The 25,063-nt window shown below is 31.1% G+C and overlaps 1 protein-coding gene across 4 annotated transcripts in view; it reads right to left on the bottom strand.

Annotated features, from left to right (window-relative positions):
• LOC140450148 (pyruvate dehydrogenase phosphatase regulatory subunit, mitochondrial) overlaps positions 1–20,778 on the bottom strand; it is a 767,651-nt gene extending 746,873 nt beyond the window's left edge. For 2 of the 4 annotated variants that reach the window (XM_072543593.1, XM_072543596.1), the window contains exons 1-2: positions 20,152–20,777; positions 15,132–15,344 (exon numbers count right to left, since the gene is read on the bottom strand). In XM_072543593.1, the coding sequence (XP_072399694.1) occupies positions 15,132–15,344; positions 20,152–20,360 (422 nt within the window). In that variant the 5' untranslated portion in view covers positions 20,361–20,777. Of the gene's footprint in view, positions 1–15,131; positions 15,345–20,151 lie in introns of all 4 variants that reach the window. The other 2 variants (XM_072543594.1, XM_072543595.1) reach the window with 1 other exon arrangement.
• Between the last annotated feature and the right edge of the window lie 4,285 nt (positions 20,779–25,063).

The raw sequence follows: 25,063 nt of genomic DNA on the forward strand, positions 1-25,063 counted from the left end.
TTAGCACAGCAAAAGAACATGTGATAATCATACATAGTTACCAGTCTTTAGCTTACTGAGTGCCGAAGGTAAATGCATTAACAGGTGTAACACAACAACGTGAAAAGACATTGGCCTTGAGGTCAAAATATGACAGAACAGCAAGGCGAAATACCAACCTCTAGTGCAATAGAGCGGTACATTTAAAGAGTATGATAAATTTGGGTGATAACTTGTCATTAAAAAGCCAAAAAATGAAAGGAAAAGGTGGTTAAGATCACCATTTTCCCCCAGTGATTGGTTTAGTAAACCAAAGAACAAAGCATGTGAGGTCAATCCAAAATATCATATATTATAATATTTACGTTGTGACTGGTTAGCCAGCCAACAGGTGAAGATTAATTCAACTTCCACAGTCCAAGGTTCATAGCATTTGGAACTGTGTACTAATTACTTAATGTATGTAAAAGTGATACTGACAAAACAGTTAATAAAATGTAAGTTGATGAATCTAAGTTAATAAAGAAAAAATAATTTATTTTATTTTTATTTGAATTTATTAAATATGAAAATATGATAAAAACACCTGATGGGACAATTTAAAGTAAACAACACATTAAGCCTAATTCTGCAAAATTAATGCATGATAAATTTGGCTCAAGTTACTAATGTTAGTTCTCTTATTAAGAGCATTTGGGTGTTTTAGTATTGAACACATTTCCAAGAACTGTCTTTTGACGAGGTTGCGTTCATTGCCAAGAATTTTAACTTCATTAAAGTTCACTTTGTGCTTAGAGTTAATAGCATGCTGGGCAAGAGCACAAGTATGTTTAGATAAGTTGATATCACTGCGGTGTGTCATAAGACGCCCTTTCAGTGATCTCCCTGTCTGACCGATGTAACATGAGTCACACTTAGCACAAGGTATATGATAGATTACATTAACTTGTTCCAGAAGGAACAAGGGTGTTTTAGTTTTAGAAAACAAATTTCTGTCAGTCTTCGCATTCTTAACTGCAATTTTAAAAGGTACGTTATTCTGTTTGTACAGTTTAACGAGTTTCTCAGTAATTTGAGGAAAATAAGGTAGATATGAGTAATGGGTAGTTGGAGTCCCAAGTACAGTATTAGGCAGAACAGTGTTATCTATGGAATTATTTGATATTATTCTAAGTTGGTCACCATTGGGTATGTCATTTAAAGAAGAAGTAGCTTTGTAAGTAAAGGTATTTATTAATAAGGGAGGATGGATAGGAATTCTCAATCAGAATATTTTTAAGTAATTGAAGGGATTCCCTTCGATTAAACGGATGTGTTAGTCTATTTAGCCTGCAGCTTAAAGCTTTAATTATTAAGTTTAATTTATATTTAAAAGGATGACAAGAGTGGTAGTTGAGAAACCTATTAGAGGCCATTGGTTTCCTATACCAACTTGTGGTTAGGGTGTTATCTCCCATTCTAATGACACGCATGTCTAAGAAGGGAATACTATTAGTGTTAGAGTCCTTAAGTTCAACAGTGAACTGCAAATGAGGATCAAACTCATTGAACAAAGACAAGGTGGCCTGAATCTTGTCTGGGGGTAAGGCTGGTAATAAGTCATCAACATACCGCTTAATAAAAGGGATTTGAAAATCTAAAAGACCCAAACGGTCAGAAACTAAATCATCCAGTACATAATTAACTAGAATGGGAGAGATTGAGGAACCCATAGGTGTCCCAAATATTTGAAGATAATATTTGTCATTAAAGACCAAAAAGTTAGTGTCAAATACTAATTGCAACAGTTCTTCAAATACATCCCAGGATACAGGACAGTTAGGTTGGATGGAATTCCAATGATTTCTTAAGGAGGTAATAACACTAGAGAGAGGTAAATTAGTGAAAAGAGATACCACATCAAAACTCAGTAAAATGTAACCTTGTGGAAGTTCAAAGTTATTAATAAATTCACTTAAGTGAAAAGAATCAACAATATTAAAGTTGTTATTGAAACTGATTCATAGAATCTTTTTCATTCACAGTTCCAAATGCTATGAACCTTGGACTGTGGAAGTTGAATTAATCTTCACCTGTTGGCTGGCTAACCAGTCACAACGCAAATATTATAATATATGATATTTTGGATTGACTAAACCAATCACTGGGGGAAAATGGTGATCTTAACCACCTTTTCCTTTCATTTTTTGGCTTTTTAATGACAAGTTGTCACCCAAATTTATCATACTCTTTAAATGTACCGCTCTATTGCACTAGAGGTTGGTATTTCGCCTTGCTGTTCTGTCATATTTTGACCTCAAGGCCAATGTCTTTTCACGTTGTTGGCGTGGGTGTTACACCTGTTAATTCATTTACCTTCGGCACTCAGTAAGCTAAAGACTGGTAACTTCATTTTTTTTACTTTTAAATGCTATATTTTAAGCTTAAATAATTCAATAATGTTACCTAAAGTCAAAATCAAAATTTAACTGATTATAAATAAATTGTTGGAAGTGCATCTCATGATCTTTCTAGTTCTCTACATATCATTTTAATGTTTTTTACTTAAGTTTTTTATAATAATTTTTTATATACATGTATGATTATCACATGTTCTTTTGCTGTGCTAAGTCTGTTAATTTGTAAACTGTACCGTTCGCGTCATAAAAAACTGGTACAACTCTTATAACCGAAAATCGTGTTTTTCAAGTTGTGTAAGTTGAGCTTTTCATATGTGTCATTCTAATTTCAAAGGCACCGTTGCCAGTTCAACGAAAATATTATATCAAACCAGCTAAAACCAGCTAAAAGCATTCTCGATCAGCATTAAAAAATTCTATTAATTTTGAAATTTTCCATTATCTCAGTACCCATACATTGATTCGTGTTTTATTATAATTTATGAAAATATTTCAATTCAAAAATAATGATAGATAATAAATATAGACACGACTTTAAATTATTGTTTAATTTCAAATCGAGAGGTGTGATTGGTTTCTCGTAAAGTGTAGCACAAAACTGTATTGAGTTGTGGAATACTTCAGTAAATAAAACCCACTGGAAAAATTTAAAATTTAATTTGAAATTAATAAAAAATGAATAATTTTTGCAGTGAACAAGTGTGAAATTTAAATATATGTATTACAATTCGAACAGTTAATATTTTGTCATAGCTTCATTATTATTAATCACTTCTTGTCTGGGAACTGAGTTTATTAAATTTAGTGACAAATTTTCATCTTCGGCCAAGCTTTCCCATGTTTCTTCAATGATGGTCCATAAATGATCCCTGTTTTGGGGAACTACATTTAATTTTTGTATTTTGTTGATCATAAGTCCCCAAACGTTCTCTATTGGATTAATATCTGGATTTTTAGAGGGCCATGGAAGAACTTCAATGCTATTTTCCATAAGGTAATCCCGTACACGGTGGGCTGTGTGGATTAAACAGTTGTCATGCTGGAAAATAAAAATATTGTTGGGGAAAATTTCCCTAACCGATGGCAACATCACATTATCTTTTATATGTAAATAGGTTTCAGTATTGAATCGTCCTTCAATTCTCCAACACATTCCTAAACCTCCTCTATACATCCAAGTCCAAACATTTACAGAGAACCGTCCGGACTTATCACTTGATAAAATATAGTTTTCGTTAAACCTATTTCGAGGCGGTCTATAAATTCTAATATGGCCATCATAATGAGACTGGAATACTTTTTTATCAGTAAAAATTACACGGTCCCAAAAATTGACTGGATCATTTAAAACGTAATTTAAAGCAAATAGGAGTCTACTTTGTTTATGTTTCTCGCTAAATTTGTATTTTCGGGCGGCTGCACAATTTTTTAAATCTGTTCTTCTAATTCTCCTTAATGCTGTAGTTATAGAAGCATTAAAGTTTGTGTTAACTTTTGCTTGCCTTGCCGTATGGAAGGGATACGCTCTTAAATAATTAGTTAATGTTTCATCTTGTTGGGCTGTAGTAATAACTGGTCTCCCACTCCCTCACCTTCTATCCAAAGTCTGCTCGTTTTCCCATTTTTTTAATGTTGTGGTTTTGCTTCTATTTAACTCTTGAACCAGTTGTCGAATAGACCAACCATCTTCTATTTTTAAAATTATTCTCGTTTTATCAAACTGACTTAACTGACGTGGCATCTTTAAAAATTCACTTTGACAAACTTGTCAAATCTGACTGATGGCAAGCAATATTTTTTATGTTTAATTTTTATGTTTAATCGTTCGGATATGTTCGGGAAGTTTTCATGCACTGATAACATCTATAGATACTAAACCAACATTTTTCAGTTATAAGAGGATTTTTTAAGACAGACGATGATATCTTACTCTGCTTAATTTTATTCTCATTATCATTTATATACCGTAAATCATTTAATTTTGAAAAAAATATGCATCTGAATGGGTAGGTAAATGTTTTTGTTTACATTTTATACATAATAATATAAAAAAAGTAATACATAGTCTATTTATAGATAAAAACGGATTACAATTAGGGTGTAGATTCAATCTCCATAAGGAACATTACAGTGCGATATTGGCTTGTAATGTAGTACTGTCACGTTTTGAAAAGCATTTTTCGCCACGGATATTTTATAGTTTATAATCTACGTAGGATAAAGTATAATGTTAGTTTTCCATATTTATCGTTAATTTAGGTAGTTTGCCTGTTACTAAACTTATTAACATAACATACAGTCAACAGTTTGTGTTCTGTAAGTAATTGAAGTATAAAATTACAGTAGATGTATTCCAATGTTCTCTGTGCCAATACCCTAAGTTTAAATATCGTTCAAAATTTTGGACATTAACTCAATCCTCTCTCTGGTTACTAAATTTATTAGATACGGTTTTTTGTTGTTAATAATAAAAATAATACCTATCTAAAGACTTTATACATTTTTGAATGTTATTTTTCACGTCTTACGTTTTATTTAAATTTACTGAAATTCCGTTATCTGTGATGGCAACAACGAATTGATTCACGAACCATTGTGTCCAGTCTGAACACAGGTTTACATTGGGAAAAAAAAGTGTACCAGTTTTATATGACGGGAAGTGTACCTAGTTTCAATTAATTGTTTAGACAACTTTATCTCTAAATGTCCAGTATCGTAAGCTTTTTCACACATTTAATGTCATTGACTGCTACATGTCTTTGTAAGGTAACACATGTTATAACTTCTCTATGGATGTTTGGTTTTTCATATTGTTCTTTTTAGATGAACTGATGATGCTTTCTGAGCAGAAAGCGAAACGTCTTCAATAAATAGATGAAGTAGCCACCTGCTTTGTCTTTTATTTCTCCACTTTGACCGAAAAACCCACCACTCTTCGAGTGTTCCTTAGTTTATATATATACTGAGAGAACTGAAATGTCAGACTAATTACCTCGTTATAAGCCGATCTCGTTATATCAGACAACAATAATAATCAGTCCATACATATGAATATGTAGTTTTTTAAAACATTAACTTCCTATAGTGAAGTCATTCGGAGCAATATAAGATGCTAATAAATATTGTTTGAATGGCGTTTTTGAAAAAAGTTGTTTACTTTTATTGTCAATAAAATAAGTTAAAACAAAAAACAGTTGTTTACTTTTATTGTCAATGATATACGTTAAAACAAAAAATCTGTATTCCGTAAATCTGTATAAAGCGTATTTTCAAGGATAACATAAATTATTGCTTCTGCAATTGGAAGAAGTCTGTCATTTTTGATTGCTTTAAATTGTCCAGATCATTATATCTATCATATTTTCTAAAGATGTGAAACAGTTGTATTTATTGTAAAGAAGTTTATTGCGGGTGACAGTTAAGTTTATTGCGGGGCACTTAAAAAGGGTATTTATTTATAACCACGGCCGGGTCAAAAACGTAAAAAACACGTTTCTCGATCTTATTTTTCCTCGTTATAACCAAATTTGCCTCGCTATAGAAGGCTACAGTTCAATAGAAATTTCACGGGACATCTAATATACCTCGTTATAAGCGAAACCTCTTAATAACCGTGTTCGTTATAGAGGAAATATACTATATATATATATATATATATATATATATATATATATATATATATATATATATATATATATATATATTGTTATGATTCATTTTATCCGCCAAAGATAAAATTAAAATTACTAAATAGACCGTCTAAATAGATTTTCAAGATATCCTGGAGAGTTGTTATGCTATGTAAAATTAAAAATAATATTGGTTTGCTCTTAATATATTTCAAATTATAAAATATAAAAATTCAAAATATTTCAACTGATAAACTATGAAAGATATTTCAAAGAAATGAAAGTCCATTATCTTTGGATTACCTGTAGTAAACAAAATTTAAGATATGCATAAATTATTTTCTTTGTAAAATATATTTGAGTGAACGTAGTGAATTGAACAATACGACCGGGTTTTCCAAATGGACTTGTACAGTGAATAAAGACAATAGGGTAGAATTTAGAAATTATATTTCTCCGTTAGTTTTTAAGAATTTGTAGAAACGATTACCATGTTAATAGTTTTTAGGAAAGTTATAATTGTAATTAAGGTTGTTGTTTGTTATCTAAATGGGGATAAATATGACGAAGTTTGATTGGCAAAGAGTGAAAAAAAGTGGGAGAGATAGATGAATGAGAGTTTAGCTAGATTTTAGAGGAAAAAAAGATCATCAGTTGTTTTCCAAGGGTGCAAGGCGAACAGTCGTAGTTCTTTGGCGGTTCCCAAATGATAGTAAGCATTAGAAGGGAATGTTTGTGAGTTTTCGTGGACTAAGTGTATCCTGACGGAAGCTGATCCAGTAAAATATTGTAAGTCATACTTTTCTACTTATATATTCCAAGAGTCACTGTTCAGGCCGGAACGAGAGATTCAGTTTATCGAAAGGAGAAAAGGCTAGCGTTTTTTTTTTGAACGATACGTGCATCTGAAGGAGATCATTGAAGACGAGAGGCTCGCAATAATTTGTTGTAAGATTGCTGATTACCTAGGGAAATGCTAAGAATAGATAGTGTAGGCTACAAGAAACAAGGATTTGGACAACTCATCATCAGAGAGATAGTTTTTTTTTAACATTCGTCAGTTTTTCTTTATCAATAAAGTTTTTTTTTAATTGCTTTAGAAAAGATTTTTCTGAAGCAAATTTGAAATTTTAATTTATATAGTGTATAACATTAAATTTTGAAGGTTCACGTACGTAGAACAAAATTTTGATAATCCTTATATGAGATATTTTTTGTTTAAGATATTTGAGTGTGAATTTTATTTCAATATATAATTTTGTATCATATATGACTATTATTCCGATATTCCTTAGACCTTACCTATCATATGTAAAGCATAGATATTGAAGCACGAATATATCCCTGAGATAAGAGAATTAAATAGTGTGATAAAATCATAATTGCATCATTTAAATAAGTTTAATTAATTAATTAATTAGCTAATTAATTGCTTGGCGCACATCTGACTTTTAATATCACATAAACTGGCTTCCAAAACGTGGTGGCTTGAAAATATCGCAGCTTTACGTATGATGGTAGGGAAAGAGATCTGGAATAAGTACAGGTGGTCCAGAGATTAAAAAATAACATTGAGGGAATTTGAATTTGAAAGTATTTTGACAATTTTTCCAGTGGACAAAAATTTGATTTATTGATTGATCGTAGTTAGTTGATATTTACTGCTTTTGAATTATTTGATTTTTATTTTCTTTACCAATCGTACATTTGATATTTATTTTGAATTATTTGAATTTTACGGATTGCATATTTGATATTTGTCGTGAAAATTTATTAAATTTGGGGAGAAATATTTGTCCTGTTCTGCAACATATAGAGTGTGGTAAAATGTCACATTTGGCGGGGACAAAAACAGTAACGAAAAGAAACAACATGTCGACCACAAGAAGTCAAAGCAAAATGCAAGAAAGGAAGGAGGATAACAGAGAAGAGGAAACAATTGTTGAAGAAGGATCGGATAATGAAGGAAATGCTACAATAATGGAGGAAAGAAAAGAAACAGGGATGTTAGAAAAATTATTAGCAATGATGCAAATACAGACACAAACAATGAATGAAACATCAAAGAAAATGGATAGAAATCAACAAGAAACAAAACAAACAATAGAGAAAAACCAAAAAGAAACATCACTAAAAATGGATGAAACAAAACAAACAATGAGCAATATAGAGCAGCGTCTGGAAAACTATGAACAGGAAATTAAAGGATGTGTTGAGGGGATAAAGAAAGAACTGATACAACAAATAGAAGAGATTAATGAAATTAAAAATAAAATGGGAGAACAAGAAAAGAGAGTAGAAAATAAGATGGAAGGAAATCAAGATTGGCCAGAAAAAGGAATTAGATCAGTTAGAAGAAAAATTTGAAATGGCGCTACAAGAAGACAGGAAAGAAGTAGAAAGGAGATTAAAGCAAAATGAAAAACATATTGCAGAAATTGTACTAAGACTAGCAGAGAGAAAAGAAGTTATCGTCCATGGAACAAGCGAGGCGAAAATACAATTTGGCGGGGATATTAGAAAAACACACCCAGTACCGTTTGTTAAAAATTTAAAAACTAAATTGCAACATGTTAGATATTTTGACGATTGCAAAGAAACAATTAGAAACCATCTGAAAGAAGAAGCAGCGTTATGGTATGAAAGCAAAGAAGATGAGTTTGAAAATTGGACAGATTTCGAAAATAAATTTCTCAATTATTTCTGGGGGAAAAATAAACAAAGGGAAATCAACCAAGAGCTACAGAATGGAAAATATCACGAGAAAATGGGAATATCTGAAGAAAGATATGCTTTGCAGATATATAACAATTCAAAATATCTAGATTACAAATACTCTACCGAACAACTGGTAGAAATGATAAGCAGACATTTCGAAGAAACGTTGGAGGATCACGTGATTTTGAGAAACTATCAAGATATTGATAGTTTTTGCCAATTCCTTCAATTAAAAGAAGCGAAAAGAAGAGAAATGAGAAACAGAAGACAATATGACCAATACAATGGACCGGAAAGAAGGTATCAATCAAATTATGACCAGAGAAACCGACATCCCCGATCAACAAATGAATATAGGCCAAGAGAATACCACAATTACACTAGACAACAAAATTATGATAATAGGAATGACACACAAAATAGAACATATGAAAATCACAACAGGAACAGAGTTGCACAAAATCCTCCGAATAGGAATACGAACGAACAAAGGGACGGTAGAAATAATCAGAGCTTCCAACGACAAAATAGAAGGGAGATAAATCATGTAGCAATAGAAAACGAGGAAGAAGATGTATGCAACGAATCCAGACAGGATCCACTAAACAAAAGTAAAAAACTCTCCGGTATATTTTGTCACCCGAGAGAGTTTACACAGTTGGAGGGAAACGAACGACAAAATTCTAATTCCAATCTAATATTTTTAGATGCCTTTATAAAACATAAAGCGATTAAAATTTTGATTGATTCTGGATCGGAGATATCGTTAATCAATAAAAAACTAGTAAAAGAATTAAATTTTGAGAGATTTGTGTATAAGATTCCTAGGGCTGCTTTAGTGGGTGCAAACAATAAAAAAATTGACGACAGTAAACGAAGGTTTAGGAGTACGGATTAGAGTGGGAGACCAATTCCATATTATGCAATGTGTGGTGATCGAAGATTTAAATCATGATATGATTGCGGGAATTGATGAATTAAGTGAAAAACATATCACCATTAATTTTTCGGAAAATAAACTGGAAATCAGAGCAGAACCAGACAACACAGAAGAACAAAAGGGAACAGATAGGACAAAAATTTTTGAAAGAATAAACTAACAGGAAAAACATAAAGAAATCAATATGACCGTAGAGGATAAACCGAAAGGACAAGAAAAAAATCAATCAGAAGAGAAAAAGAGAAGGAAGAAAAAGAAGAAGAGTTCGAAAAGAAGGCAGGAAAACAAGGTGGAGACAAGAGAAAAACAGGAAATAGAAGGTACAGAAGAATTGGTGGCAACCGACGATAAAACAGAAAGGAAGCAGGAAGAAAAGGAAGTGATCATAAGAGAAACGAAAGGAGTAGAAACGTGGTGCTCGGAATAACAAATGGAAATTGAAGATAGAGAAAAACCAGAAGAAGAAATAAAGGATGAGGACAAAGAAGAAATGGCAATTATGGACGAGAGTCCAGAATTTTGTGAAGAAATATTATGGACAGTGAACACACGTGAACAAAATGAGGACGAAAGAAAAATAAAATGTGAAGAAAACACGGAAAAGGACAAGAAACATGAGAATCGGAAAACTGATGATTTAAGCAAAGAACAAACGGTAGAAATGAATTTGACAACGAAGCAAGGACAGAGAAAGAAGAAAAAACCGAAATCAAAATTAAAAAATGGAATAGAGAATTCCGCAAAAGAAGAGATGAGTTCAGCCGAGGAAGATAAAGAAAAATCAGGTTTGATAAAAGAAAAGGGAAAAGATATAATTGAAACGGGAGTGTTTAAAGAAGAAGTATGCGAGATGGAGAAAAAGGAATTAATTTCCGAGTTGGAAGCTGTAAAATTTGAAAAGAAAAATTTGCAGATGTTGCTGGCAATGAAAACTGATGACAAAAAAGGACTTATGGATCGCCTAAATAAATTTACATTTATAGAAGAAAGTTTAAACATGAAAATTGACAGATTGTTAAGACTTTTAGGAGAACAAAAACGAAAAATTGGAAAATTGGAATCTTATGTTACAGCCAGTAAATGTTTTTTCGAATTTAAGATCAAGCTTTGATGTAGAAAACTTGCAGAAACAAGGATCTCAAATACCTGATTCATCTGCGCGTACCAAAAAAATATCGGTTACAAAAACTCACAAAAAACATACAGGAAAGCTTTTTCAGCATCAGCTAAACTGGATTCGATAGCGAATGAAACTAAAGAGATCTTCAACCAGATCAGTTTGCAGTACGATCCTAAAATGGGATCAAAGTGTTGTTGCGACTTTGGCAGTAGTGTTAAAGGGGTGAGGAAGCTGCTCGAGAAAGATATGGCTCTAAGACAAGAACAGGCTTCCCAGAAAATTGAATCTTTACGAAAAATAAAAGAAGTTGGTTAGGATAAATGATAACAAGAGAAATATTTTGTTTGAGAGAAAATATTTTTTTCACTTATAAAAAAAAATATTTGTATCTCAAACAAGGCGGGGATGTTGTTATGATTCATTTTATCCGCCAAAGATAAAATTAAAATTACTAAATAGACCATCTAAATAGATTTTCAAGATATCCTGGAGAGTTGTTATGCTATGTAAAATTAAAAATAATATTGGTTTGCTCTTAATATATTTCAAATTATAAAATATAATAATTCAAAATATTTCAACTGATAAACTATGAAAGATATTTCAAAGAAATGAAAGTCCATTATCTTTGGATTACCTGTAGTAAACAAAATTTAAGATATGCATAAATTATTTTCTTTGTAAAATATATTTGAGTGAACGTAGTGAATTGAACAATACGACCGGGTTTTCCAAATGGACTTGTACAGTGAATAAAGACAATAGGGTAGAATTTAGAAATTATATTTCTCCGCTAGTTTTTAAGAATTTGTAGAAACGATTAACATGTTAATAGTTTTTAGGAAAGTTATAAATGTAGTTAAGGTTGTTGTTTGTTATCTAAATGGGGATAAATATGACGAACTTTGATTGACAAAGAGTGAAAAAAAGTGGGAGAGATAGATGAATGAGAGTTTAGCTAGATTTTAGAGGAAAAAAAGATCATCAGTTGTTTTCCAAGGGTGCAAGGCGAACAGTCGTAGTTCTTTGACGGTTCCCAAAGGATAGTAAGCATTAGAAGTGAATGTTTGTGAGTTTTCGTGGACCAAGTGTATCCTGACGGAAGCTGATCCAGTAAAATATTGTAAGTCATACATTTCTACTTATATATTCCAAGAGTCACTGTTCAGGCCGGAACGAGAGATTCAGTTTATCGGGAGGAGAAGAGGCTAGCGTTTTTTTTTTTTTTTTGAACGATACGTGCATCTGAAGGAGATCATTGAAGACGAGAGGCTCGCAATAATTTGTTGTAAGATTGCTGATTACCTAGGGAACTGCTAAGAATAGATAGTGTAGGCTACAAGGAACAAGGATTTGGACAACTCATCATCAGAGAGATAGTTTTTTTTAACATTCGTCAGTTTTTCTTTATCAATAAAGTTTTTTTTGATTGCTTCAGAAAAGATAGAAATATTTATCAGGAGATATAGAACAACAATTTTGATTTGAAATTTTAATTTATATAGTGTATAACATTAAATTTTGAAGGTTCACGTACGTAGAACAAAATTTTGATAATCCTTATATGAGATATTTTTTGTTTAAGATATTTGAGTGTGAATTTTATTTCAATATATAATTTTGTATCATATATGACTATTCCGATATTCCTTAGACCTTACCTATCATATGTAAAGCATAGATATTGAAGCACGAATATAACCCTGAGATAAGAGAATTAAATAGTGTGATAAAATCATAATTGCATCATTTAAATAAGTTTAATTAATTAATTAATTAGCTAATTAATTGCTTGGCGCACATCTGACTTTTAATATCACATTAATATATATATATATATATATATATATATATATATATATATATATATATATATATATATATATATATATATATATATATATATATATATACAAAACTCAAATATTTGGGTGTGCAGCGGAAGATAGGACAAAGAAGTAGTCTTTTTAGTTAACCAAGCTTTCGCAAATCTTTATTTGCATCATCAGGGTGCTACAATAAACAAAATTAGTACAAAATACAGAAAAGAATTATTTTGCATCTTACACTAATTGAGGTTAGTTGTCGTGATGTTTATTAAATGAAATGTGCAACTCATTTGATCCCTCGACATCTAAACATCACGACAACTAACCTCAATTAGTGTAAGATGCAAAATAATTCTTTTCTGTATTTTGTACTAATTTTGTTTATTGTAGCACCCTGATGATGCAAATAAAGATTTGCGAAAGCTTGGTTAACTAAAAAGAGTACTTCTTTGTCCTATCTTCCGCTGCACACCCAAATATTTGAGTTTTGTATTCTATTTGATCAGCGTTGATGACAAGCGTTTATCGCTTTTTCAGTATATATATATATATATATATATATATATATATATATATATATATATATATATATATATATATAACTAAATTACATAGTTTTAAGAAAATAGATCGGACATATACCTTCAAAACATTAAGGTCACCAAAAAGGAAGCGAAAGTAGCAGTTGCAAAAACTAAAGCAAAAGTGTATAAAAATCTATACAATCACCTTATACCATAGAGGGCGAAGCAAAAATATATAAAATAACCAAAGAGCCAAACATGGTCTAAGAAAGCAAAAGATTTTATTGATATTATGTATCCGAGATGAAAATAAAAAATACTAGTTCACAAAAAGGATGTCAAAAAGCGATAAGAAAAGTATTTTGACAATTTATTAAATGAATAATATGACAGAAAACTAGTTGAGCTAATGGAGATTTTTATAGAGGTGACATTTTAAAGTTATTATTTAAGGTTTTATTACAAAAGAACTGTTTCATTTTCATAAATGTGCAATTTCAATTTGTGCTCTTAGTTCTATTGAGAAATCCTTATTATCTTTTATGTGTTCTTGTGTGTCAAGATACTTATATTGTTGCTAATGTTCGATGTTCGAGCAAAATATCATGAGTTTTGCATTATTCTTAGGTTTCTTCGTAAATAATACAGTATACTCCCTTTATAACGAACACGGTTATTACGAGGTTTCGCTTATAACGAGGTACATTAGATGTCCCGTGAAATTTCTATTGAACTATAACCTTTTATAGCGAGGTAAATTTGCTTATAACGAGAGAAAATAAGATTGAAAAACGTGTTTTTTACGTTTTGGCCCGGCCGTAGCTATAAATAAATACCCTTTTTAACTGCGGGCCGCCCGCAATAAACTTCTTACAATTTATGATTCTTAGTCGGAAATGTAAAATTTATGATTCACAAGTGTCATTGTATTGGCTTGACCATTCACGCCTAATAATATGGGTCCTAATAGACAAGATGTGGAAAGTGTTTTAAAGGTTGTCAGATCTATCCAAGCACAAAACGCAAATGAAGAAACATAAAACTGTTTCACATCTTTAGAAAATATGATAGATAGAATACTGGACAATTTAAAGCAGTCAAAAATGACAAAATAACTTTATACGCTTTATACATATTTGCAGACTACAGATTTTTTGTTTAAACGTATATCATTGACAGTAAAAGTAAACAACTCTTTTTGACAATAAAAGTAAACAACTTTGTTTTAAAAACGCCATTTAAACAATATTTATTAGCATCTTATATTGCTCCGAATGGCTTCACTATAGAAAGTTAATGTTTTAGAAAACTACATATTCATATGTATGCACAATATTATAAGCGTCTATATTCTTTGATATTATTGTTGTTGGATATAACGAGATCCGCTTATAACGAGGTAATTAGTCTGCCATTTCAGTTCTCGTTATAGAGGGAGTCTACTGTAGAAACTTTGTTTACACTAGGTTGAAGCTGAATAAAGCTTCTCTACTTCCCATTTCATTCTGAAAACTACTGTTTGTTGCTTATGTCATAATCTAATTTTATATATACACTGTTATGTATAACTTTTAAGAATAATTTTACTGTGTGACTCATTAAACTTATTGTTGTATGATCTTTACATTCTTTAGCAATCTTTTTCTTCAGAACTGGAAGAAAGTTGAAGCTATCTAGTCATCCATTACTTCTCCAGTTCTTCAGCTATATTTGTTCCACTGTCTCTTTCTTGTGTTGTTGTCTTTCTGTGGCCTTACACTTTCACCTTACATTGAAAGAATTATTTTATAAGTACTTAGTTAACTTGTAACAAATCAAAAATATATAAAATAATATTCATAGCTTTGACCTAAAAATAAAGAATCAAAACACAATAAGAAGCAAAATTATGTTGTCTAATTAATAGATTACCATAGTACCCAAAATGAAAAATTAAATTAAATCATTATTATTATCTTGATTAAAAAGTATAATGTATACAATATTGACTCACACAGATTGTGCTTTCATTCTTCGGAATACTGTCATTCTATCTCTGGATCTGGCTAGGTTTAAACTACCACATTCTTTCCATCCTGTGGATAATCCTTTTTGTTCTAACTCCTTATACAATGATACACTAGATTTGGTTAATTTTACTTGTGCTAAACTAGGTTTGAAGACACCTATTAGACCAGAAGAATGCCAAGTTGTACCACCCCCAATTCTAAAACAGATATAAGTAATAACCTAATTATTAATCTTTTGTAGATACAGTTTTTAATAATTTTAAGTTGTTCTTGTTGGGATGCCCTAGATGTGTCACTGCAAAATACCTTGGTTGAAGTAATTTCACACCAATTAACAAGTTATTAAGAAAGCCAAGTCGTAGTCTTCTAGGACCTACCCTGTCATCATTTTTTTTTTCTAAGATAGTAGCCTGACTTATATTATAATTTTCTTTGTTCCTTATAATATGTCAGTTATAGAATATATTTTCAGTTTTTTAATGTAAACAGTAGTTCAGTTTTACTGTTCACTTGTAAGACAAATTACAAATATTAAAGGTAAGTAGAAGAAATAAGAAACAAAAAACAGTAAACAATAAGATTATATGCCAAATTCAAACAAGCTAACTGAAAGTATTCTTGAGAAAATGGAAATATTTCTGGAAATTGATAAATAAAAGCTATTTCATTATAAAAAAATATATGCTCGTTATTAGTTCTCAGATAAAATTAAATATTGCATTATCCACGTTAGTAGAGTACTAACCCAGTTAGTTAAAAGTACCAAGTTAAAAAAAAGGTAATTAAAATAAACTTTTTTGCTTAAATTTTTTATATCTTATTTTAAAGAATGCCTTCCTTAAAACCAGTGATAATAATTTAGTTTGACAAATATATAATCCTTTGTTGGTTAATTATTAATGGATGGTTTATATAAACTATGGTCAGAAAACAAAAAGACTAACAGTAGGGTAAAATTCTAAACAGATCTGCTATACTTTGTGTCAAAGTGACTAGTCTGTACAGAGTAAGACATGCAATGTGTGACTTTCGCCAAGACGTTGCCAGTTTTATGCAGTGAGCGATGGCATTCTCTATTGTCTATCAAAATAAACGGAATAAACCAGAAGTTCTCAACAAGTCCTTACGTACAATTTTATGTAATTTACAAATATCGTTTGCTAATAATTTTACATAATACTATACATTATTTGTTTCTGGTAGTAACTTATCAACTTTTATTTTTTATTAGTAGCAGTAGTATAATAAAATAATTCCAGTAATTTCTACTAACTGCCAAATTTAAAATGTTACTTATGTCCCTGTGGTGCTAATTACTGCCATAATGTGTAAGGAATTTGTAATTTTGGTTGATATCAACTGCAAATACTTTCTTCTAAGTTATTCAGGCTTGATACATCCAGGGCCTTAATTAGTCTTTATTTGTTCTTCGGAGCGAGTAAACATATTCGAGTTACGATTATTTGTACCATCTCGGATGTACTGTTACTGTTTTGTTATAGTTATTATTTGTTGGTGGCCGTTGTTGTGATTTGCTGTTGGCAATTATTGTTATTGTCTGTTGTTGGCTATTGTTATATTTGACGCCGAATTTTTACCGCAAAATGGAGGAAATTGTTCAATGGAAACGTGGAAAAGCTCTGAAACTTTCAGAGAAGCAGATACTAATGAATATTATTAATTACCATCTTAATTAGGATAACAACGATTCTGTATCAAGTGTAATTAGGAAAGTGTCAGAAATGAGTGGTGTTTGCGAAAAGACCCTGTTTCGCATAGAAACTACCACAGGACAGGAATATTCATCACCTGCTGGATTACAATCTCCAAAGAGCAGGCCCAAGATGCAAAAGGTTGGTAATTCTCGTGACAACAAGTACGATGAAGGTGTCAGGGGTCAAATTCGTAGAATAGTTCATCAATTTTTTCGTGACAACATACCACCAACAATAAATACCATATTAGCTGTAAAGAAACTTTGCCCAACTTGTCACGGGCCACGCTACATCGCTTACTGAGTGATATGGATTTTGTGTTTATAAAACGTGGCAGAAATTCAATTTTGATTGAAAAACCAGAGATCATCTCGTGGCGTCATCGTTATTTACGCGCAATTCGTAAATACCGTGCAGAAGGACACAACATAGTGTATTTGGATGAATCATGAGTGAATATCGGACACAGTGTGAAAAAAGAATTGGTTGATAAAACAATTACATCTCATCACAATGCTTTTGTTCGTGGTCTGACAACACAATTAAAAGCCCAAGGTCCAACAGCTTGTGGTACACGGTTCGTTTTATTGCATGCAGGATCTACCAGTGGATTGGTTGATGAAGCAGAGCACACGTTTTTGGCAAAGAAAAATACTCAGGACTACCACAACGAAATAGATGGACCGACCATTGAAGATTGGTTCGAAAATAACTTAATGCTAAATTTGCCAGAAAAAACTGTTGTGGTAATGGACAATGCCTCCTATCACAGCAGAAAGTCAGAATAAATTCCCAACAGTTCAACACTAAAAAAATATATTCAAGAATGGCTTCTGTTAAAGGACCTATTTTTTGAAGAAGACTACCTAAAATGTGAGTTACTTGATGTGGTTACGGCCTTCAAAGCAAAATATGATATGTACATAATAGAAGATATTGCCAAAAAGCACTATGTGAAGATTCTGAGGCTCTCACCCTATCACTGTGAACTCAATCCCATCGAAATGGTTTAGAGTGAAGTGAAACGGTATAAAGCTGGACGCAACGCGAATTTTAAAGAAGCTGAAATGCGAAATTTAATTACAGCAACGTACCAGGTCATTACGCCAGAGAAACGGAAAAACTACGTAAACCATGTAATAGCAACAGAGAAAAAAATGTGGGAAATTGACAATTTGTTGGATGATATCGAACCAATTATTATAATTATAAAAAACGGAGATAGTGATGACAGTGACGATAATAATGATGATGATGATAGTGAAGCAGAAACTAAATGTGACAGCAATTGACAGAAAAAGGAACTAAATATAATGGTGTACAATTACGATTACTTACACACGAAATTAAATACAATGACTTCTTTTATTTTCAACTTTTCTACGTTTTGTTACTGCCAACATATACAGTGCGGTTTTTAAAAGTCCTTCCTCCCTTAACTTTTGAATGGAATAATATATAAATAAAATGTTTCTTTATATTTTAGTTTTATTTTCTTCAATTTTATTTAAATCTATAAACAAATGGTTTGTATCGCTAGCACATACTGTAGAATTAAAAACAAACTGCTTGTGTGACATAAATAAAAGTCATTTCTTAATTTCTATTTTATTTTAATTTAACCCAAGTATGTTGTAGCAAATATTATTTATGTTTGAGAACCACTCACAGAAGGAATCCAGACAGGGTCGTTAGTGGGCATTAGTACTTAAGCTACCCTCAACACAAAAGATGGATTAGGCTAAGTAGTAAGAAGTGACATTTACTTTAATACAAGTTTGCAAAGAAGTATGGTATCAATGTTATGCATTTACCCTATACAGACTAGTCACTTCGAGACAATCTATACATAGACTAGAATATGCTGGTGTGTAGGATGGACCTATAGATTTATTTAGCATATGGATTTTAACAATACAATAAATACACATATTCAGAAAATTGAAGCCAATGTACAACTACCAATCCATGAAGATATGCCACATATCACAAAAGAGTACAAGCTACTGAGATCTAGAAATCCTCCAATTAGAACTGCTAGGAAAATTGGTGATACTTATGATATACATTGGCAATGGTCAACAAGATGGATGCCAACAATGGAATCAGACTATATCCAGATATCCACTTCAACTCAAGGCTTCATCGGATCAAATCTGCCACAGCCCAGGTGAGGCTTAGACAGACCTATAGATGATCAGTATGGCAAGAGATGGGTGCTTGTGGCTGAGTATGACTTGTTCTATAGATCCTTATGGATGAGGGTGTATGCTTAATAAACAGGTATATATAATTAACCCTTAACTACAGAGATCCGGTATTTCTTACCAGTGGGGGGTCCCAAAACACAGAATTCGTGGTAACCCCACCACTTACAATTTCATGCGTCTCAGTACCTCTCAGGCAGTTTGTATAATAGTACTAATCAAAGCTGTCAGCGTGTATTGTGAATATCTTCTTTCTTAGTGCACATCAAAAATCTTAACCAGTAAAATTTACCAGAGGTCTGTTTTTAAGTAAATATTTTTAATTAGTTTTATATGTGTAAAATGTGAACTGTTTATATTTTTTATGTTTTTAGGAAAAGAGTAAAGAAATGGATCCTGGAAGTCATCCCGGACCTTCAAGGATGGTTAAATTAGGTGATAAAAATTTTGAGGAAATTTTGCAAAAATGGAACGAGGAAAATGATTCTGTCGCAAGTGAGGTGGACTCAGATGCAGTGTATTTATGAACAGACCATGATACTGAATCGTTGAAGAAAGAAAAACCACTCATATTTGCATAATGTGGAAGACTCCCGTATGTTTGCAATGCACAGCAAGAGTTTGCAAGGAATGTGCCACTTAATTTTTTTGACAATATTACCTCTTGCAGAATTTTTCTCATGGATGTATAGATTTTCGTAAAATGCCATTTTATGTTTCTATATTAAGTTTATTTATTTAAAAAAAATTTAAATTTTTGTTCATAGCATTTATGGCTGTTTGTTTCATTAGACCAAAAATGTTACCAAAATTATCATGTAATTGATTATTCTTTAAAAATCTCGTATTTTATTATTAAAATCAGTCATTTCACCAGTTCTCTCATATCTAGACACTACAGAAAAATACATAGGTAATGCATTTTTTATTAACTTTAAATTTGACTCCATTTTATACTGACTGGAATGTATAATAATGGAATGTCTATAGTTAAGGGTTAAAATTGCTACCTGCGTATATTTCATATTTTTGTGATTATGAATAATCAATAATAATGCAAAACAAAACTGATATTTTCTTACCTACTTTGTTCTATGACAACAGTATACTTTCCCCAACCTAGCTTTGCTAAGTGATATGCTACAGAAGCCCCCATCACCCCAGCCCCACAAATTACAACTTGGGCTTCGTTTGGAAATTTCTGTATGTCCAAAGATGTAGCAGTGTTTGAAAAACATCTTAATGCTCTGGTTGGGCTTTTTTTTAATGTCCTAAGGTACCTGTAAAACATACTGAAAACTGATGTTTCTGAATTATTTAATTATGACAGGTTGTTTCTTTTTAATCATATTTTAAAAAATTTACAATAACTTAGAATAAATATATTTTTGGATTATACAACTCATGCATTACTGCAATTGTTTTTATTTTGATTGACTTGACGTGATATGATATAATAGGTTATGTACTTCTCTTCTTTTTTTTTGTTCATGCTCACTGAACATTAGTGTTCCCCAGGGGTTCCTAAACGTATAAAAATAAAATCGGTAGAATTTTTTTAACAAATCGGTAGATTGTGGAGTAAAATCGGTAAATTTTTCAAAATTTAATATTTTGTTCTAATTTCATTATGTTTTGCAATTCGTGTCTTTAAGGTAAAATAAATATGTTTATTCATTTAAATCTAATAAAATAAAAAACTGAGAAACGAGATACTGAACTAAAAACGAGAAGGTTGGCACGCTGCTGGCTGGCCATGGTACAGTGAACCAAGAAGACCAAGAACGGTTGACTTTAGTGTCCTTGACAATGAACAATGAATACACAAGGTATGTTCCAAAATCGGTTCGCTTTCGCGCATGAAGTATTCAAGAACGCTTATTCCCGCAACATTTGAATGTAGTATAGGAAAGACTTTAAGTTTTTTTATGTAATTTGGCTAATTTAATTATAGTAATTATAAAGAGATGATAAAATTATGTTATTATAATATTTAATCATAAATAAAATTTTGAAGCTAATTTAAGTTTATTGATTTTTGGTACAGTTATTTTGTTAACATAGATATCCTTTATAAAACAAGTTTTAATTATCTTGTATTACACGTAGGTACAGGTTAATTAACTTATACTCCAGAGTCCGATATTTCAGGTGTTTAAAAAGATACAAAAAAGTGGTAATGAAGGTACACAAAATTTGTATGTATATATACTTTTTCCATCGTCAATTTGTCAAGCGTCGGCTTTTGAGATTCTTTGATGTCAATGCCGACAATTGGCGTGGAAATTAAGAAAAGGGATCAGTTATCAAACGCATATTTCAAGAAAAATCATATAATTTTTATTAATTTTTACATAATTATATTCAGGAAAATTTCTCAATTTTTGGGCAGAAATTGTTTAAACAATTTTTTAAACAAATTCAAAATATCACCTTTTGTGCTCCAAAAAATATTTTTTAGGTTTTTGGGTGACTCTAAATAAGATCTATGTCATTTTTCTCAAAAGTTAATAGTTTTGGAGATATAGGCGATTTAAAATCTGAAAAATGCGATACCTAATATGCATTTTCGAGGCTTGAAAAATATGTAAATGAGTATTTTTGAGATTCAAGAGTATCTAAACTAAAGTATCAACATTGAGTTTGATGAGAAATCGGAGCAATATTTTCCGTAGCAGAAAAAGGTGATCTTTTGAATTTGAATTGTTTCCGGCAAAAATGTCCGGCACCCTTCAACCTTCGATTTGTTTAAACGGGGCATTTTTGAATAGGACTTTTCAAAGGACAGAATCAGTTTTTTTTTCAAATGGGAGCGGGCTCACAACATCGAATAAATAACAAATTAATTCTTTCAAATTAAAGCTTGTTAATTTTAGTGATTTATAAGAATATTGGACTTATTATTTAGTTTTTACATAAACCATAAATTTTTTTAACAATTATCTGTAAATAATGGCTCATTCTGTCAGAAAATTTTAAAAGATTGTCTAACCAGCAATTAAGATAGTCAACTGAAATTTAATTTTTAAACACGGCCTACTGTTAATGCACAAACAGGGTGAATCTTCAATATTTTGCTTCGAGTTAGAGATATCTGAAAAAGTTATTTGGAAAAGATGTTCCAAATATTATTATAATCCCACATAACAAAGTTTTATGTCAAAATTCGCACTTTTACTTTTTTCATTAATTGAAGAGCTTATTTCCAAAGTGTCTTAAATCCAAAATTTCGATTTTTTTAATTTTCTTTTTTTAAACTTTATAGATTTCTTCAAGTCTAGAATAAAGTTATATGTACCAAAACAACTTCTTATTTACCATTTAAAAGTGCATATGAAAATTGTAAAATTGTATAATTTGTATGTTAAATTTGTATGAAAATCTGTAATTTCATGGATTTCATTATATGGATTTAAGACACTTTGGAAATAAGCTCTTCAATTGTAGTCAGCATTCTAAAACGGACAGTTGGCTGTCCCGAGATGCATCTTTAGACAGCCAATTGTAGATTTAGGATCGAGATTACAAATAATACTGAAAAACTAAAATTGCGAATTTTGTCATGAAATTTGGTATGTGCGGTTACAATAAGTGGAACAACTTTTCCAAATAAGTTTTTCCGATTTCTCTAACGCGAAGCAAAATATCGAAAATTTACCCTGTTTGTGGATTCGCAGTAAGCCGCGTTTAAAATTTAAATTTCAGATGACTATCTTAAAAAAATGTGCACTATCAACATGTATGACTGTGCAAAATGTCAAATCTGTATGTATTTTAGTAGCTGATATATAGAGGTGTCTTCATCTTAAATGCGACACACTGTATAATAATGAATACTAGTGTTCAAGATGCATCGCGATAGCTGTAAAGAAATTAATTAGAAGGACTGAAAAGAATCGTCAGAGTCTTCTGAAGTCGAATCGTTCCCTGGTTGGATAACTATTGGTGCTATTGCCGGTAAAACAGGATATTCGTTTTCTATTTTTACAACATGAGCTTCGCAATTTTTCCACACATCGCTATTAATGCCACTAATTATTTCTCGAATATTCGCAATGGCCATTGCGCTTAATGTTGGTGACTGATTATATTTTCGCAATCGTTTTTTTACGGTACCCCAAACCATTTCAATTGGATTAAAAATGCAATAGTATGAGGGTAATCGCAAAAGAGTATGGCCGTGCCTGCTGCAAATGGTGTCAATAACGTATTCGTTTTTAAAATTCCGACTTTTGATCATTCTAATTAATTCTTTCTTTACTGGAATCTTTTTAGGAACAGTGATGTTTTTAAGTTGCATAAATTTTAAAATTTCGTCCTTTTTCGTGTTATCATTAGGTATTTTATTTAATATGCGGGAATGATCCGACGCATTATCCATAACAATCACTGAATTCGGCGGAATATATAATTATATTCAGGGAAATCTCTTAATTTTTCACGAATCAGTACTAAAGTAGGCACTCTATTTTCTTTTTAAAAATTGTAAACTGTTCGCTGAATAACGTCTTTTGCAGCAGTGTCAATCCTACCCAATTTTTTATTTGGTCGCTTTCGTTTTAAGGGATGATCTGTAACTGTGCCTAATTTAATAATTGTATATATCGTCTTATACCCGATTTTTGTTAATATATGAATTCTCGAAACAATTGCATTATCAGCCATCCCAATATTTTCTTTTTTCAAACACTCATACATATTTAAAACTATTCTTTGGGATTGTACGTGCAAATCTTTATTTTTTAATTCCGGGCTGTCATTAAAATAATTGTCATTATTTATTGATAACACAGAAGTTGATGCATCTTGATCATTCGTTTCAAACGGTCTCCAAAATGCCATTCTAGAAAAATATAATATTACTTACCTTATAAACCTCCGCCTGTGATATCTGGTTGCAAAAACGAATATTTTAGGGTGTCACATAGCCAGACACACAGGTGTTCATTACGATTTATCGCTTTGCGCTGCGCTGTTGTCATAATGCATGAGTTTAAAATCACTGAATGTAACTTTAATATAACATATTAATATATCTGCAATTTTTCATGTTTCCAGGTAAGGTATAAAATCAATGAAATTTGGAAAAAAATAATACAATTCTTGTAACCGTTTTTGAGAACTTGGATTCTTAAAAGATGTCTGATTTCTTAAAAGTCGATCATTATATCCGCTAAATTCACCAACATGGCAACGTCAAGATAGATCGAAGGTCCAAATTCTCTCCAGACTACAATGTTGCCGATATTCGAAAATTACTTAAAGCATAAGTAATATATAAACGTTCACGGTTGCTTTAATTCATTAGTGAAGAGTCCATGGAAATATTAGTACCTGGTTAATTAATTTATAGATATATTTTTTGGGAATATGTTCATATCATTTTTTAAGAGTGTCGTTCATTGTCTAGCAATTGAATAATAACGAATAGAGAATATTTTTTAAATATAACCTTAGGAATTTTAGGAAATATGTCTGACAACCTTGATTTGAAAGGCGGTCTCTTTAATACCAGAATGAGACATGTTTATGTTGGAAAATTATTAGTGGATGTACTATACCTACTGAACAAAACACAAAATCAAAATAATTAATGATAAAATCAACTTTATTTGGATCGGATGAGCTAGCTGGCCATCGAATATGAGTGTAGTGAGGTCACACAATATTGCACATTTTAAATGACTTTTGTATCTTTGAATCTTTTGTACTATTCACACATAAAATTATCTTGGTATTATTATGAATTTATTAATTGTTATGTCTTTATAATTTATTCTATTTTATTTATTAATTCTTTACTAATTTATTATATTGTTCTCATTTTAATTTATTAAAAAGCACGATAATTTATATTAATTTATTTAACTAATAATACATAATTTATCTAGACTAACGTAACAAATAAATCGCGACCGCGAATCTTCTTCAAAATTAACTGTTTTCAAAATGAAAGTTCCGTCATATTTATACGAAAACAGCTGTTCTGGAACC

Source organism: Diabrotica undecimpunctata, chromosome 9 (assembly GCF_040954645.1).
Source record: "Diabrotica undecimpunctata isolate CICGRU chromosome 9, icDiaUnde3, whole genome shotgun sequence".
Classification (NCBI taxonomy): Eukaryota; Metazoa; Arthropoda; class Insecta; order Coleoptera; family Chrysomelidae; genus Diabrotica; species Diabrotica undecimpunctata.